The sequence below is a fragment of the Cervus elaphus genome, chromosome 20 (assembly GCF_910594005.1).
Source record: "Cervus elaphus chromosome 20, mCerEla1.1, whole genome shotgun sequence".
Taxonomy (NCBI): domain Eukaryota; kingdom Metazoa; phylum Chordata; class Mammalia; order Artiodactyla; family Cervidae; genus Cervus; species Cervus elaphus.
Window position 1 is genome coordinate 49,284,684 of NC_057834.1, and position 18,299 is coordinate 49,302,982.

Sequence of the window (18,299 nt, forward strand, 5' to 3'; positions counted from 1 at the left end):
AATTTGTGCTTGGCTTGATTCTAAGATAAAACTTGGCAAACCAAGTCAACAATTCACCTTTCACCAAAATGGTTCCATAATCCATCCATTGCTTCGGCCTTGCTCCAGGTGGGGCAGCACAGGACAGCACTAAGTAATTAGAATACTTGATGGGACCACATAAAGCAGGTAGGGCTGCCCTTACAGTTGTATCGAGGTCATGCTTATCTGCTAGTACCAAGGATTGTGGGTTGACTGCCTGTTCTTTATTCTGCTTCTGAGCTCAATAATTATCTGGGTGTCTGTGGACCAAATTCAGAAAATGGTCGATTTGAAATCAGAGTTGGAATGCACCTGGTAGGTATTACATTCCGTCTGAGGCCTCTCAAGTTAGGACAGATGTAAATCTTCACCACAAAATAGCTATAATGGCAAGAGGAGGGCTTCGGTATGGAAGGAAAAGATAAATTGGTCCTCTGTGGTTTTAAGGGGTTCAATTAGGATTAATTAGATTAAAACTCTAGTGAAAGTCCAACTCAATAAAAGCTTCAAAATCTCAACACATTGAGAATGGAATGCACTGCCTCTACTAATGGTGAGTTGTTCATCCCTAAAAGAGTTCATTTCTACTTCAGATGTCCACTCTAGAGATGACCACCCCCCAAAAAAAAAATAAAAAGAATTCAGATATAAGTGAATAGGGCTCTCCTACAATTCAGATGTTTGGTCCTTCTATGAACATTAGAGAGTTTTACAAAGAAGTTTAATTTTCTCTGGTTATAGGTAACAAAGGAATGAGCAAAACAGAAATATCAGATCAAGAAAAAGACAAAGAAAAAGAGAAGGAAAAGATTCATTTTGTTTTAGAAGGCTCTCTCAAGGTAACCCAAAGAAAGACAAATGACACTGGCAAGTTACAGGTTCAAAATTATTTTGTGCTAGAGCATTTGTGTAGTATCACAGGAAATGATCTTTTTGCTAAACTCTCAGATAATTGAATCTTCAATGAAATAGTCTCCCCACCAAGCTCACTCCTCCACCAGATGATAAACCTTTAGGGAACTCTGCCAAAGTCCAGAGCGGTGCCCCTTGTTCACAGTTGGTATACTCGCTGCTCCTGCTGCAGTGGTTTGTTTTTGTTTGCATTTTTACTGGGATTTTTAATTACAAAAGTAATACATGCTTTTACAAGAAATCTTAACTTAACCTGGCAGGCCTAAGTTCCTGAAATCAGAAATAGTAAAAGTTTGGTTTGTTCTGTGCCCATACAGGCATGAATGCACAAATGTAAAGAAAGTTTTCATGTTTGATTTTGGTTTAGATTTGATATATATATATATATTTTAACTCTGCCACATACTTTTTTCTCTTATCAATACATCCTGAACATCACTTCCAGACAGTATTGAGAGATCTAACTTATCTTCATAGCATTATATTACTCTATGATTTGGATGTACCTTAATTTATAAAACAATTTCCTTATTAATAAATGCCAATTTTTTAATATACAGAAACACTCAACTTTTATGTAGTCAAATCAATCATTTTTGGCCAAAATTTAGAAGACACTGCCAGATTTTGGCAAGGATGTGAAGTAAAGCAAATTCTCCTATACTGCTGAAGTATAAGTTGGTACTTTCACTTTGGAAAATTGGGCATAACTACTAAAGTTAGGTATACGATTTCTCCTTAACCTAATAGTTTCACTCCTAAGTATATACCTGATATACTGATGCTTGCACAGGTGCACCAAGACATACGGACACAATTGTTCTTGCAGTGCTGTTTTTAACTCTCCCAGACTGGAAACAATTCAATAGAAAGTCTAGAATGGTTTACTCATGTGATGAAATACTATGCAGCTATGGAAATGGCCTATAGCTTACAGAAATATGTATGCATCTCACAAACATCATATTAAGAAAAAGATGAGAAAGTTAAAAAGACTATATATTGATACATTATATAAGATTTCATTTATAGAAAGTTTTAAATGGCAAAGCTAAAAACTAATGTATTGAAAACTAGGATGATGGTTGCCTTTGGGGCAGTTCAGGTGGGCAGTAGTTGAGGAGAAGAACAAAGAGGGCTTCTGGGGAGCTAGAGATCGTCTATTTCTTGGCCTGGTGGTACTTTTACGGGAGTGCTTACATGCATGCGTCAGTCACTCTGTCATGTCTGACTCTCTGTGACCCCATGGACTGTAGCCCGCCAGGCTCCTCTGTCCATGGAATTTTTCAGGCAAGAATACTGGAGTGGGTTGCCATTTTCATCCTCCAGGGGATCTTTCTGACCCAGGGATCAAACCTGCATCTTCTGTGTCTCCCGCATTGCAGGCAGATTCTTTACCTGCTAAGCCATCAGGGAAGCCCACAGTAGTGCTTACTTGATGGTAATTCATTCAGATGTTCACTTAGAATTTGTGCTCTTTTTGAATGTATGCTATAGCTTCTCAAAAAAAAAGAAGTTTTTAAAATATCTGTTATTTTTTTAAATGTTTTTAGGACTTCTATGCTTTTGATTCCATCAGGTTGATTCTACCCTGAGTTTATGTTAATTTTCATGCACTCTCTTAGAATATTTTCATAGATATGCTTTTCATATTCAGAGATCATTAGAAATGATCTGAAATACATTTTTGTAGTGTAATGTAAGTGTCTTAGTTTTTCTTTGCCCAGATGGACTGTCATTTTACTAGCACCATTTGGTTAAATGTAATATTAATCCCCATACCTTAAACTAAATTGGAATGTTGATATGTCACATATTAGGTACCCATTTTTTAATCTGTTTTTTAAAATCCCTATAAAATGATAAAAGACATATTCTAAGCTTTTCTGAACACTGGAGTGTTTAGTGTTTGTGTCCTTTGAAATTCATATGCTGAAAATCTAATCCCAATGTGAAGGTATTTTAACCCATCTTTGAATGCTGAATTCTATTTCAGTCACCCACTTATTTATTCCTAGACAAGTACCATACTATTTTAATTACATTAGCTTTGTTGTAAGCTTATACATTGGGTAGGCAGGAGCTGGTTTCACCATCTCCATCAGTGTGCAATTAATTACCTTCAAAATGTTGTTGGTTAATATTGGAGAGCCTCCCTGGCTTCTTGGTATTAATGGTAAAGATAAATTACATGGCAAAATATATGTTTGCTGCTTATACTAAATTTTAAATTACCTGTTGGTATTGAAACTATTATCTCTTGGGGCTTTTTCCTTTATTTAGGAGATACATTGAATTATGGAGATTGATTTAACAGTATGAATAACCTTTGCATTTCTAAAACAAACTTCCCTTCAGTATTTCCTAAAGTTTAGTCCTTATCCTATGAAACCATATATGCCATAATTGCTTAAGTATCTCTGAAAGAGGAGAGAGTTAAAATATATATGTTTTTGTTCCATCCTAATTGATCTTTGGGAGTAGAACCTAGGAATTTTAATTTTTAGTAAGCTCCTGAGTCCATCTTTATGTACATTATTGATGAAAATTATAACACAGTTTTTCATGGCATATTATTATTTTAATAAACAACTAGATTTGATCTGATAGTATTTTATCTAAAATTTTTGTGTCTAAGACGATTGAAATTATAGGCTTTTATATTGTTTTTAACAAGCATCACTATTAAGGTTATGTTGGCTTTTTAAATTTAGTTGATACATAGTATTATGTGTTATATTACAATGATGATTTAATACCTTATCATTTTTTAAATACATTATGCTAGGAATGTTTCTTTGAACATCTAGTCTACCATATTGCTGATTATTTAGAACCTAAACTGGGGATTTGACTCATGGGGAAAATACAGGAGGCAGGGAAACCAGCTAAGAGGCTGATGCAGTAGTTCAGGTTAAAGATAAAAAGAGACCTGAACTTTTAAAAAAAAAGAAAACTGCAACAGAGGTGAGTGAAGAAGCTGCAGTGAGAGAATCAAGGATTGTACGACGGTCTCTAGTTCAGTATTTTGATCCATCAGAGACATAGCTTATAAAAAATCATGTAAAATGTTCTCCAAAGTGAACCTGAATGGGGTCAGATTTGTTTCAAAATCCGGTTAAATGTTTTAAATGTGTTTACAGGCCTGGAAAGAAGAACAAGATCGGTTAGCTGAAGAGGAACGCTTAAAGGAAGAAAAAAAAGCAGAAAAGAAGAGTAAGGAGGCTGGTAAAAAGAAAGGCAAGGAAAAACCAGAAAAAGAAGATAGTAAGGTTTTCAAGAAAAAATCTTTTATAAAGGAGAAATCGAAAGAAGAGCAAATGAAGGTCCCGGAAATAACAGAGGCGCCCCTCCAGGAACCAGAACCTGAGATAGTTTACCCGGTAGAATAAATTTTCTAAAAAGCCCCTTTGGATTATACCTAGTTGTTTGGGAAAAAACCCAGCTTCAGTGGAAACAAGGTTTTCAGTCTTCACTGCTGTCAGAGATGCCTTGGGGTTTCTGCCAGTATGGGTGATCTCACACCTGCAGTCCACCCTCTGATAGCTGGAACCTTCTTTGCAGCCAGTTGGCAAGACAGCAACACTCTCAGGCCAGTTTTTATGGAGTGCCTTGAAGCTAGGTTTCTAGATGGGATTTTGGCACAAAAGCATTCATTTAGGTATAGGTAAATAAGCAACTGTGACAGGTCAAAATGTTACCAAGCCGAACTTGGGTCCACTTACCCTCACACAGTAAAGCCAATCTACTGATACCGGGTTGTTGTGAAGGAAAGTGCAGCATTTATTGCAGGGCGCCAAGCAGAGAGTCCTGGACAGCCAGTGCTCAAAGCAGCTGACTCCCCAGTGGGTTTCAGGAAGACAGATATAAAGGCCAAGTGAGGGAGGGGAGGCCCAGGCTACATGATCAGCTGTGCACAATTCTCTAGTTGATGGTGAGGTAATAGGTCTCAGGGGTAACAGAGTCACAGGGATTAACATTATCAATCCTTAGATGTCAACAGGTCTGGGGGCTACTGTGCTTATTGTCATCAAGTAGTTAGTTTCTTCCATTTAGTGGGAGTTTTAGCATCTATAAAACAACTCCGGAAATGTGCATGAGGTACTATTATCTAATTACTTAGAGGAGCTAACGCAGAGGATATGAGGGAGGTAGTCTCTCCTGTGAAGGCCCCGTGGGGTCCTGAGGACACAGAGGTTGGTTTTATCTGACTTAGGTGACTGAACTTGCTGAGGGCATTGGGTTGTCTCTCTGTAGGCACCCCATTTCTTGCCTGTAGCTTTTATAAAACCTTTCCTTTTCCAGTCTCTCCCTCAAGCAGTTTTATGAGAAAAACATAAAGGGCAAAAATGAGGGGAAAAGTAATAGTCCTCGTCCTTTCTAGTTGCTACTCTGAGCCAGTGGTTCTGAAGCTTTAGCATGTAGTCAGTGTCACTTGGAGCTGTATTAGCCACACAGTTAGAAAAGTCTTAACACATGACCTTCTAAAGTGTAAAGTTATTAATATCCCTCAATATATCAGTTCACTTTAAACAGAAAGTTAATAGCCAATGAAAGAAATTGATTTCTCTTCCTATGGTATTATGAAGATAACCCAATGAACAGAGTTTAAAATCATGAGCCTCCTTTAATTCTGCTTGTTATTGTAAGACCACAGAAGGTGCCAAAGATAAGATGGACCCTGGCCTCTGAGTCTAAAAAGTGATAGACAAATCCTTTAGCAAAAATAAGGCTTATGACAACTTGAACTGGCTCACACGGATGACCTAATCTTTGTCAATGGCTGTTCCACATTCAAAGCATGATATTTTCTCTTCTAGTTTCATGGATACAACATGGGAGAAATACCCGTGCAAATCTCGGGAACAAATTATTATCTGTATCCTTCTGATGGAGGGCAGATTGAAGTAGAAAAGACAACATTTGAACAAGGTACCATTTGACAGAAGCTGGTTAATGGCTTGGAAGATATTAGATCTTCCATTTCAGATCACTGTGGGGCCTTGTCCTCCTGAATGTGATGGGTGAGAGTAGTGATGTGCCCCCAGTAGCTCATTTATGTACCATGTTCGCCATCTTCAGACTTCACTCTCTTCTGTTTTAATAACCTCTGCAAGGCACAGGCCACCTCGAGGTTAGCTGAACATACTAAGACAAACGTTCCATGATATGACATACTGCTATAGGATTGGAAAATAAGAGTAACTGCAGTAAACAAATCATTACTTAGTAATGTTAATTACCACAGACAGTATTATCCCAGAAACCAATTGTAAATTTAGAGCAAATTCCTGGTTAGGTCTTCTGGAGCACAGAGCTTGGGGCCCTGCCTCTGATATCCAGTTATTTTAGCTACAGAGTAATTGCATCTGGATTCGGAAGTCACTAGGTGGGAGGGGATCTTGGAGATGAACTGAGGCAGACCCATTCTGGAAAAAGGACATGCATTGTTCCCCCCAAGGGAAGAGCAGATCTGGGCTCTAGGAAACTTATCAAGGATATCTCATAGAGCTTCTCTTTTTACTGTGCTTTAAAGATTTCTTAGGATGGGTTTGAGAACCTGGGCTTTACTTGAACAACTTATCATCTTGTAGGGAGCAGTGGTCGCTGAGAGCTGGGAAGACTCAGTGAGGAGGGAATGTGAGCAGGATCCTGTTTAATGTCCACAAGATTATGCAACCCAACAAGGGCTACCAGGGCTGCTCCCACCTACACTCTGCCTATGACACCAGCCACCCCTTCTCACTTCCTACCCTTCCTCCATCTGCCATCCCTCTCTTAGTTTTCCTTCTCCTCCCTTCCTTTCTTGTCATCAAATGACCATAATTTAATGAGGAAGTCATTACAAGAGTCAGAATGCTATTCCCTATGTGGAATCATGGCTCAAGCATCATTAGGTAGTAATTGCCACATCAAACAAAAGATCATACTAATGATTTTTAAAATAAAAAGGCCTGCAAGTTATTCAAATTATTTAAAGAATGGTTGTGGTACAACTTCTATCAAATGCCAGACTTTTTACTATATAAAGTTTGTTTATTTAAAACATGAAAGGGATTTTTATTATAGATGCTGTTGTTTAGTTGCTAAGTCATGTCCAACTCTTGCGACCCCATGGGTTGTAGCCGACCAGGCTCCTCTGTCCATGGGATTTCCCAAGCAAGAATACTCGAGTGGGTTGCCATTTCTTTCTCTCATTAATAGATTGATATACATGTGTATTTATATTACCATAAGTATCAGTATTTAGTATTTTGAGTATCATCCCTGGGTGTAGGGTATAATTAGTGATAAAGATGAAACTCAGAATCACATAACTGAGAAGAGCACTAGACTCTAGTTTTATAATGCTATGTTCTGTTTTCAGTAACTATTCTTCACTCATCAATATTTTCATATGCATATAATGCATGGAGAGATGTGAAAGTGGGCTTCTCTGACAGCTCAGTTAGTAAAGAATCCTCCTGCAATGCAGGAGACCCTGGTTCAATTCCTGGTTTGGAAAGATCTGCTGGAGAAGGGATAGGCTACCCACTCCAGTATTCTTGGGCTTCCCTTGTGGCTCAGCTGGTAAAGAATCTGCCTGCAATGCGGGAGACCTGAGTTCAATACCTGGGAGAAGGGACAGGCTACCCTCTCCAGTATTCTGGCCTGGAGAATTCCATGGACTGCTTAATGTATATAAGTTTCAGATAGTTCATATGCTATCTAAAAGTATACTATTTTCATCTTAATCCTAGTAACTTTGAGAGATGATCATTCAATGAAAGTTGAAAAGCCTGGGTGAAAAAAAAGAAAAAAGGTGAAAGAGGAGAGAAAGAATGAGTCAAGACCCTGGAAGAAAGAATATGTTGTTTGGGAAATTCTTATGTGTTCTTAACAACAACTACTATAACTAAAATTCATGCAATTCTTTGTAAACTGCAAAATCTTTTCACATTAACCCCCGCACGTGATTGATCATAAAGTTGAGTATAGATGAGGAGCCTGGCGGGCTACAGTCCATAGGATTGCGAAGAGTCAGACGTGACTGAAGAGCGACTTAGCACACACATAACCTTAGCTCAGCCAATTTATTCTCCCTTCTCTAATTTGATTTTAGGTGTGAGTAGAAAATCTGAAAACATCTCCCTGATCCACCTGCTATTTCTTCCTGGAATCCCACATTACTTTATTCCTTTAGGTATCTTTTTATAAAAATGGTGACATCCCTAGGTATTTCCAGTCCTTGGCTTACATTCTATTATGTAAATTGGCTACATTATTTAGAAGTTTTATTACAGAGTTTAATGGGGCATCACTATTAGCCCACTTTCTATCCCATGATTCTTCCCCAGGTCCAACATTTATCAAAGTGAAAGTGAACAAGGACAAGCACAATTTTTTAATTCACTTGAGAGACCCTAGGAAAATTGTGAAACAGGAGAAAAAAGAAGGGGATTATCCTTCAGAAGATGAGAAAGAAGAAAGAGAAGGAGAGCAAAACTTTGAAGCAGGTAACAGCTGCATCTTTGTGGCAGTGTATCAGTACTTCAGTAGGTCAACCGCATCCACCTAGCAGAAACACAGGTATCCCCAGCAGGTAGCATGTGTCATTTTTCCAGATGATAACTGAAGTGTTCTGCTATCTTCTGTATATATGTTTTCCATAATATAACGTGTATATATAACACATTGTATACATAACCGATCTATAGTGGGCTGCTTCCTTGGTTTTGCCTCCTCTGGAAACCCAGCTTTTGATTCCAGATGACATGCAGGCTACCTTGCATGGATATGTTTGTGATTTTGCAGTATCCATCCTGGCCTGAATTTTATTTTATGCACTGTACCAAATGCAGTCTCTAGGAGTCAGGTCCTCATTAATTGACTCCTACTTGAAGGCTAGGTTTCTCTCCAATATTGATTGCAAATGATGCGGTTTTTATCTGTGCTCTTATCACTTTGTTCTCCCTGTAGTCTCAGGTTTCTCAAGTTGCAAGGACAAGGAAAAAATCCTAAATTTGGCCATGAGCATCTCTACCTGCTTGTAGGTGGGAGTTCCAAATGGATGTCCATTGGTCATACACCATGAAACTTCCTGATAACACCATTTAACATCTCCAGGCGCCATTAACTGGAGAAATCAATTGCTTCTCGCCCAGTGTGGGTTATACCTGCAAACGAAGATGAGTTAATTAATAAAATGCTTTGAACACAAGTTAATAATAAGTAATAAGATCAGTAACTAAATCTTGCTAACAAATTTAGTTATGGTCACAGTATTTTCTAAATTCAGGGTAAGAATACAGTGTTTGACAAGTATGAATGTACCCAAGAACTTAAAAATAAAAAAATTTTAATGGCTTTCTGTGTTTTGCCAGATATAAAAACACACGGTTTAGTATAAAAATTAGGAAATATAGGAATATTTTTAAAAGACGACAGTTGCCCATAAGTCTACCACCCCAGAAGTAACCACTATTCACAGTATATTTCTTTCTTTCTTTATCATGATGTTAAAGTGAAAGTCGCTCAGTCATGTCCGACTCTTTGTGACCCCATGAACTCTACAGTCTGTAGAATTCTCCAGGCCAGAATGCTGGAGTGGGTGGACTTTCCCTTCTCCAAGGGATAATGAGCAGTTTCCTATTCATTAAATATCCTCTACAAATAATTTTTTAATGATTTCATAATAATTCATTGGTGTATATATATATTATAATTTACTTAATCATATCCTTGTTTTAAATATATTTAGATGATTTCCACTTCTCACTGAATTTTGCTTACTTTTTTTTGATAAAACAGAAATGTCCTTGATTCAATTTTATCTTTTAGAAGAATCAAGTGAAGAGAATAAAGCTGTCAGCAAGTTTGGATCTTTTTCTGCCACCTTGGAAAATGGAATCTGCCTCTCAATAAGTTACTATGGATCAAGTGGATCAGCGCCAGGTGAATTAAACACAACAGAAAGGATAAATGTCCCGTGACCAAGGGCAGCTGCCCATCCTCCATCTGCTCACTTGTTGATAAACATGTTCTGATTTAATGCCCCTCATTTCCTGAGCAGTGGGAATATTTGTGTGTGTACATATATATGTGTGTGTACACATGTATGTACACATGTAATCTTTTATACATAGAAAGTAACAGTGATTTGGCATTTTAAACAGCATTCACCATACATATAATCTCCCATATAACCACATATACATACATATAAGTTGTCTTTGTGAACTAGCCCATGAAAATCAGTCTGTTAGGTGGTGACAAAAACAGCAGGATTGGCTGAGGAATCTTTGATTTTCTACAGAATAATATTTCTTTGAATCCTGTGTTTGTGGAACTTCTCACTGTGCCTCAGAACATTAGTCTTAAAGGAGCCATTCACTAAACATCTTGAAGGATTTATTTACCCTACTCTCAATAAACAAATTCTCCAACTGGAAGCTATTTCCTTACAAACCGCAAAATAACCTGTCACTTTACCAAGAACCAATTAGGAGAACTTGTGGGTTCTCAGGCATTTTATAGGGATCTATCCACAAGATGTTTAAAAAAAAAAAAAAAAGCTTTATAAAATCAAAAGGTAATCCCGATGCTGTGTTTCCTTACACTATGTGGGAAACTCTGTGATCAATTATCTACCTGACCATGTAGATCCATTTCTCTAGAGACAGGATTCCTATGGATCATTAATGCACGTTTCTTACCTAGTGCCAAATATTGTAGTCCCTTAGTGAATTAAATTTGTTAGTATTTTTGCTTTTATTTGGGTTTTGACCTTGAACTTTGTATTTTGATTTATTTTTAATCATTTGGAGAAGTCATCTGGTGCCTAGCAAATTATGTATTAAAATCCATGATCACATACAATCACTAACCACACCCCTTCTGAACAAGATTATCAATTTTTTACATTAAGATATTTACATTCTGCTCTCTATCAACTGTACTGCTGTTATTTCTTAAGTGATTTCCTTATTCTCAATGAATCCTTAAATTAATATGTAATTTTTCCATTTAATACAGATGTTCCTCATTTTAGGTTATAGGTATTACATTTGAAAATGTTTATAGAGTAGATAAGAAGTATTGTTTTACTTCCTGTATATTTTTAAAAAGTTGAAGGCATCTGCTAAGTCACTTCAGTCGTGTCCGACTCTGTGTGACCCCATAGACAGCAGCCCACCAGGCTCCCCCGTCCCTGGGATTCTCCAGGCAAGAACACTGGAGTGGGTTGCCATTTCCTTCTCCAATGCGTGAAAGTGAAAAGTGAAAGTGAAGTCGCTCAGTTGTGTCCGACTCTTAGCGACCCCATGGACTGCAGCCTACCAGGCTCCTCCATCCGTGGGATTTTCCAGGCAAGAGTACTGGAGTGGGGTGCCATTGCCTTCTCTGATCATCTTTGTAAAAAAAATACTATAAATTCCTTAAGGATGCATACAATATTAATAATATTTAAGAACATTTATCTACTAATGGCTAAACAAATTTTCAATCAAATTCTCCCATCTTAATTCAGTATGCACAGCTCTCTGGGGCTTATTCATTTTGCTTAACTGAAATTGTATGCCCACTGATGATGATACTACTTTATGCTTCCAATTTCCTTCTCTCCCCAGGCCCTGGCAACCACCATTCTACTCTTTAATTCTGTGAATTCAGCTATTTTAGATACTTCACATAAGCGGAATCAGGCAGTGTTTGTCTTTTTGTGACTGGCTAGGGCTTCCCTGATAGCTCAGTTGGTAAAGAATCTGCCTGCAATGAAGGAGACCCTGGTTGATTCCCAGGTTGGGAAGATCCCCTGGAGAAGGGATAGGTTACCCACTCCAGTATTCCTGGACTTCCCTTGTGGCTCAGCTGGTAAAAAATCCGCCCACAATGCGGGAAACCTGGGTTTGATCCCTGGGTTGGGAAGATCCCCTGGAGATAGGAAAGGCTACCCACTCCAGTATTCTGTCCTAGAGAATTCCATGGACTGTATAGTCCATGGGGTCGCAAAGACTCAGACACAACTGAGCGACTTTCACTTTATTTCACTTAGCATACTGTGCTCAAGCATCATCCACATTGTTGCACATTACAGAATGTCCTTCTTTTTTAAGACTGAATAGTGTTCCATTGTAAGTATACATCACACTTGAACCATTCATCTGTCAATGGGCCTTTTGTATTATCTCCACAACTTGGCTCCCCTGTGCTTTTTTGTGCCTTTCAGTTCCTTGATGATCTATGTTATGTCTTATCTCTGACCAATTGCCCATGCTGTGCCCTTTGCTCAGAACTCTTCCTCTTGCTATATATACCACCACTTTGAACAGTGAACTTCCTCCCACGCTTCAGGACTCAGCTTACAGGTTACTTGCTCTAAGAAATGTTTCACTCGTGTGAACTGAGTCTTTGGAGGTGAGTGGAACTTGCTTAGGCAAAGAATCAAAGGAAGGGAATTCTCTATCAGGAGCAGCATGTGCAAAATCTCGGTAATATAAAAGTGTGGCACATTTGTAGAAAAACAATTGCACGGTATAGTCAGGCCTCCATATCCCATATCCATGGGTTCTGTATTCATAGATTTGATCAACCTCAGGTTTAAAATATTCTTTAAAAAAATTCAAGAAAATTTCACAGAGCAAAACTTTGCCCCCAAATTGTCCACCCGCCTAGCACTGGGCTGAAGTCAGGTGGATGATGGGATGTGTAGGCCCACCCTACTGTGACCTCCCACCACATCATAGATCCAGTCTCTCCAATGCTCTTTGTATGAGCATTGTTCTTCTGGCATTTTGTTTGTTTGCTACACATGTTATGTGTGCATGCTTGGTTTCTGTGAAAAATGGCTCCCAATAGCAATTAAGTGGTGAAAACAATCCTACAAAGGCCAAGAGGGAGTACAAAATGCTCTCTCTAAACAATAAAATACAAATCTTTAGATCTTTTAAAAAGTGACACATGCCTTGCTGAAGTGGGATGTAAGGTCACTAAGAACAAATGGAACATTCTCACAGTAATGCAGAAAGAAGCTGAAATTCATAGAAGTGCTAGAGCTGCCCCTACAATGGCAAAAATGATCTCTCTAGTTCATTACAAAGTGCTTGTAAAGACAGAAAGCATTTTGCGTGTGGCTAAGGGCCATGGCGTGAAGCATGTCCCTGGGGGTAGCAAAATTATGGATGAAAGAGCACATAGCCCCTGTGAGCAGTGCTGTGGGGATGGTGAGGAGAGCAAGAGGAAGGGATTTAAGGGTCTTAAGAGATGGCTGCTTAGGTAGTAAAGTGTTAAGGTCCCTCAAAAACTTAAAGATCATGGAACAATCAACATCAGCCAATGCCAAAGCAGCATCAGTGTTGCCAGAAGACCTCGAGAAACTCACAGAAGAGAAAGTTCACTTTCCAGAGCCAGTCTTCAATTGTGATAAAACAGGCTTATTCTGGAAGAAGATGCCCAATCATATCTACATCTGTAACAGGGCCAGGTAAACCCCGGGGTTCAAGGCCCAGAAAGCTCACCTTACTGTGTGGCAATACAACAGGTAACATGATCAAGCCTAGTCTATAAGCAAACAACTCCTGGGCCTGGAAGAACAAAAACAAAAATTGTCTGCCTGTGTTCTGGCAACATAACAGGAAAGTTTGGGTGACAGAAGTCTTGTTCTTAGAATGGTTCCTCCAAGGCTTCATTCTTGAAGCGAAGAAATACCTGGAAGAGAAGGGGCTGCCATTCAAAGAGTTCCTCTTAATTGGCAATGCTCCCAACCAACTGAACTTCTCTGCCTCATTGACAAGAAAGTGGAAGTGATGTTCCTGCCTCCTAGTGCTGCATCACTGCTGAAAGAAAGTGTGAAAGTGAAGTCGCTCAGTCGTGTCTGACTCTGTGACCCCATGGACTGTAGCCTACCAGGTTCCTCCATCCATGGGATTTTCCAGGCAAGAGTACTGGAGTGGGTTGCCATTATAGCCACTCAATCAAGGCATTGTCACGGACATTAAGGCAATTTACATCCGCCTTACCTTGGGAGGTATTCATGCTGTCCTTGGTGCTAACCTGGACTGCAGCATTATGGATTTACAGAAGAGCTCCACAGTTGTGATTTGAACTGTGTTTATTGCAGAGTCTGTAGATACCCTGAAGCCTGAGACAGTCAGGGCATGTTTGAAGCCATTATAGGATATATATATATAATATATATCATATATTATATATATATATATATCATTATAGGATGGTTGATGGTCTCAACGACTCCCCCACTATTGATGTATAAATCGTCAAATATCTCAAATATCTGAATATCTCAAATGTTTCAAGGGAAGTTGAGGGGGGTGCCTCCTCTGACATGGTCTAGGATGATGTCGAAGAACATATAGAAGAAGATAAAGGGATCCTTAGCAACAAGGAACTCAAAGATCTGCTGAAGTCTTCTGCAGATGACTGTGATGATGCAGAAAATTTAGAGGAAGCAGAGCCATCAATTTGAACACTTGAAAAAATGGCAGTGACTTTTCAATAGCTGCAAGTGTTAAAGGATGTGATCCTCAAGTACAGTCCTTTTTTGGACTGAAGCCTCTGTGTCACCCAAGGTATAACAGCATGCCTACAACCACTGCAAGACTTCTTTGATGATACATAGAGAAGGAAGAAACAGCTCCCTCTAACAATGATTCTAACTAAAGCATCTGCAGTTGTGATCAACACTTGAAGATCCTCAGCCCTCAACCTCCAGAGATCCTGACATTAGTGTTACTGAGCCTCCTCCAAAGTGTCAGTGTCTACAGTTGGAACCCAATTATCTGGACTGAATACCTTCTGACATCCTGTCATAAGGCTTAACTTAGCCTGATGCCTCACCACTTACCAACAGTGCCACACACCTCATCAACTCGCCACATTGGTACCATAGACACCATATAGCAATCATCATTGTCGTCATCATCATCCAAGGGGATCAAGAGAGAAGAATCAGGGTTATGGTGAGTGTTAGCACTACGTTTGTGTATGTGTGTGTGAGAGAGAGAGGAAGAGAGAGAATGAATTAATATTTCTCTATGTTTTCTATATATACTTGTATTTTAAATAATAGATGTTTTATTTGGTATTTTTTGCATCATTAAATAAAAGCAATCTGTAACTGTTGAAAGAAAGTATTACATTGTTGATGTGTACCATACAGTTAAGCCTGTGATGGTTGCATAGTTGCGACTATACTGAACATAAACATACTTTTTTTTCTTGTCATTATTCTCTAAATGATACAGTATAATAATTATGTACACAGCATTTACATTGTATTAAGTATTATAAGTAATCTGGAAATGATTTAAAGTTTATGGGAAAATGTCCACGTGCTTAGTCACTCAGTCATGTCCAACTCTTTGCGACCCCATGGACTATAGTCTGCCAGGCTCCTCTGTCCATGGGATTCTCCAGGCAAGAATACTGGAGTGGATTGCCATGCCCTCCCCGAGGGGATCTTCCCTACCCAGGGATCGAACCCAGGTCTCCTATATGGCAGGCAGATTATTTACTGTCTGAGCCATCAGGGAAGCCCAAAAGTTAGGAATATTCTGGGTGGGATGTATTCAATAAGTTTTTATATTGTTATTAGCCCAAGAATACTGGGGTGGGTAGCCTATCCCTTCTCCAGGGGATCTTCCCAACCCATGAATCAAATCAGGGTCCCCTGCATTGCAGGTGGATTCTTTACCAGCTGAGCTACCAGGGAAGCCCAAAAATGGCCTTAAACACTGCCAAATGTAGGTGATTCTTCAAGGGAAAAGAATATCAACACTTCAACAGCCTATGCTCAGGCTCACAGGCAGCAGATTCCTTCACATATCAAGAGGATTGGGTGTTGAAATGGACAGTGTGAAAGGCTATTATTTCCTCTCTATGGAAATAAATACTATACCATTTTATATGGGACTTGAGCATCCATGGAATTTTGACATCCATGAGGGTGTCCTGGAACCAACCCCTGTGGAGTTAAAGGATGACCATATAAAGTACAGCTTGTATGAAATATTTAGTATCAAATGCCCTTCTTCTAGGTTGCCACAGTGCTCTGTACTTTCCCTAACACAGGCTTAACACACAATACTGAATACCTGAGGCTCTCTTGAGCTGAATTGCCATTTCATTACAAGTTCCTGTTGTCTCGCTCATCACTGGTTACCCAATTCATGGTGCATAGTAATAGGTACTCAGTAAATATTTGCTGATTGAGTAAAAGGATGGGGATGAGAGGAAGGAGTTTCCAGCTGCCTCCAACTAGATGCCCTTCACTGCTGATATTCCATACTTCCTATGAGTCAGGCATCTGGTTACATCTGCTCAGAAAACTCATTGTCTCATGGGAAGAGAAACCAGAAATAGTGAGATAACGGCATAAGTGCTAAAAATTATATATAAACCAAGTACTAGGGACAACCAGAAAATACTTGAGAGAGAAGGCACAGCACCCGAGATGAGACTTCACAGCTGAGTAGGAACTGTCCAGTCAAAGCAACAAGGAAAGGAAATTCTGGACAGTAAGAACCATTGGTATAAATATACAGTTGTGTAAAAGCCTGGCATCTTTATAGAAAAATGATGACTGTGACTAGAGTGGAAATGGGTAAGCATTGTGTGTGCTTTAAGATTAGTGAGCACTAGAGGTTTTTCAGTAAGAAAAGGAAAGTGATATGAAAAGATTTTATTTTAGGAACATAATTATAGTGATGGTTTGGAAATACACTGAGGCAGTGGTATTAGGAAACTGCTACCAAAAAAAGCAAGAGAATAATAATTTGAATTAAGGTGGTAGGAATGGATATGAGACGCATGATATGAGAGCAATATCTGAGGGCTCTGTGAATGGCTGGATGTATGGGTAAGTCAAAAAAGAGAAAATGCAAATGATCTCAATGTCTAACTTGAGAAAAAAAGTGCATGATTGATCATGACATTGACTGAGGTTGAGAACATAGGAAAGAGGGTTATCTGCTTGGAAGAATAGAGGCTTATTGATTTTGAAATATCTCCAGTACCACAAACAGAGGGGTGATATCTAAAAGCAGTTGGAAATACAGATCCGGAGCTGAGAAGAAATCCCATGCCTAGATATGTAAATTTTGGAGGCATTGGCATGTAGATGACAGCTGGAGCCCAGATCTAATAGAGATAATAAAGGTTGTCAGCCTGACTCTGTATCACCATCACATGCGGTGTTTCACAACTAGAAATGCCTGGGCCTCCTCCCCAGAGAGTCTAACTCAGTAGGTCAACGTGGGAGTCTGAGAATTTTTTAAAATTCTGTGAATAATTATTATGGGCAACCAGGAATGAGAATATCTGTTGTGTAATGAGAAGAGGAGTGAAAACCGGGGGCTACCAACTTTCAACAACAGGAAGAATTAGTAAAGGAGACTGAGGAAAAATGACCAGAGAGCTAAGATGATATCCAGGTGGGGGTGTTACTCTGGAATCCAGGAAATATAACTCAAGATGTAAGGGATGCTCAGAACTTTCTGACATAATTCCTCCATTTACAATTCTGCATTAAAATCCAGAATAAAATCAGTCTTCTGCAAGAAAACTTCTTTTATCATCTCACCTAGAAATAATCTTTCTTTTCTAAATTTCCTTGTTTGTATCCCTCATTACGTTCTTGTTTAATATGTCTTTGTCTTGAAGTTATTTGAGAGCAGATCTTATTTAGACTATTTTATCTTCCTATAGTCTTTTTTCCCTTTATTGTTCATTGCTCCACATGTTTACATATAAGAGTCTATCAATAAATATTTCTCAAATAAATGAAGAGATGGTTACTGCCTTATCATTAGACATTAACAATCTAGATGGGGATGGAAGAACATGTGAAATAATGACTCAACCAAATGTATCAAAGTATTAAGTGCCTCAAATTTTTAAACTACAATTTTGATCTTCAAATCAACTGCATTATCTCCTAAAACCTATACAACTGATAAATGCTACTAGCAAGGTAAAAATTGTCAAATTGTATAAATTTTTGAGATGTAAATTTTATTTAACAAACATATCAAATATAAATGTCTAATTTCTTTTTCCTCTTTCTCGTATTGTAGAGGATAAGGATCCTAACTTGGAATCTATGTTGAATATCCCATCAGTACATACTCCAACAGTGATTCCTGTTGTAGTGAGTATTCCTCAAGGCAAAGGCAAAGGGAAAACAAAAGGGAAAGAAAAACCCAAAGACTCTCTTAAAGAAGAGGAGCACCTGAAAGAAGAAGAGAAAAAGGTAAGTGGACCCTGCCATGGATTCCCAGAATCTGCTTCTGACTCAATGTTAACTTTTTGAAGATCATGATTTATGCCAATAGTGTTATTACAGTGTATGTATTTCACTGTTCAGATTAACT

The 18,299-nt window shown here is 38.7% G+C and overlaps 1 protein-coding gene across 1 annotated transcript in view; it reads left to right on the forward strand.

Moving 5' to 3' along the window:
• SPAG17 (sperm associated antigen 17) overlaps nucleotides 1-18,299 on the forward strand; it is a 235,476-nt gene that overhangs the window by 129,692 nt on the left and 87,485 nt on the right. Inside the window, exons 20-25 of the mRNA XM_043875734.1 lie at nucleotides 763-860; nucleotides 4,077-4,316; nucleotides 5,754-5,865; nucleotides 8,271-8,429; nucleotides 9,754-9,867; nucleotides 18,003-18,178. Coding sequence (XP_043731669.1) covers nucleotides 763-860; nucleotides 4,077-4,316; nucleotides 5,754-5,865; nucleotides 8,271-8,429; nucleotides 9,754-9,867; nucleotides 18,003-18,178 — 899 coding nt within the window. The remainder of the gene's footprint in view (nucleotides 1-762; nucleotides 861-4,076; nucleotides 4,317-5,753; nucleotides 5,866-8,270; nucleotides 8,430-9,753; nucleotides 9,868-18,002; nucleotides 18,179-18,299) is intronic.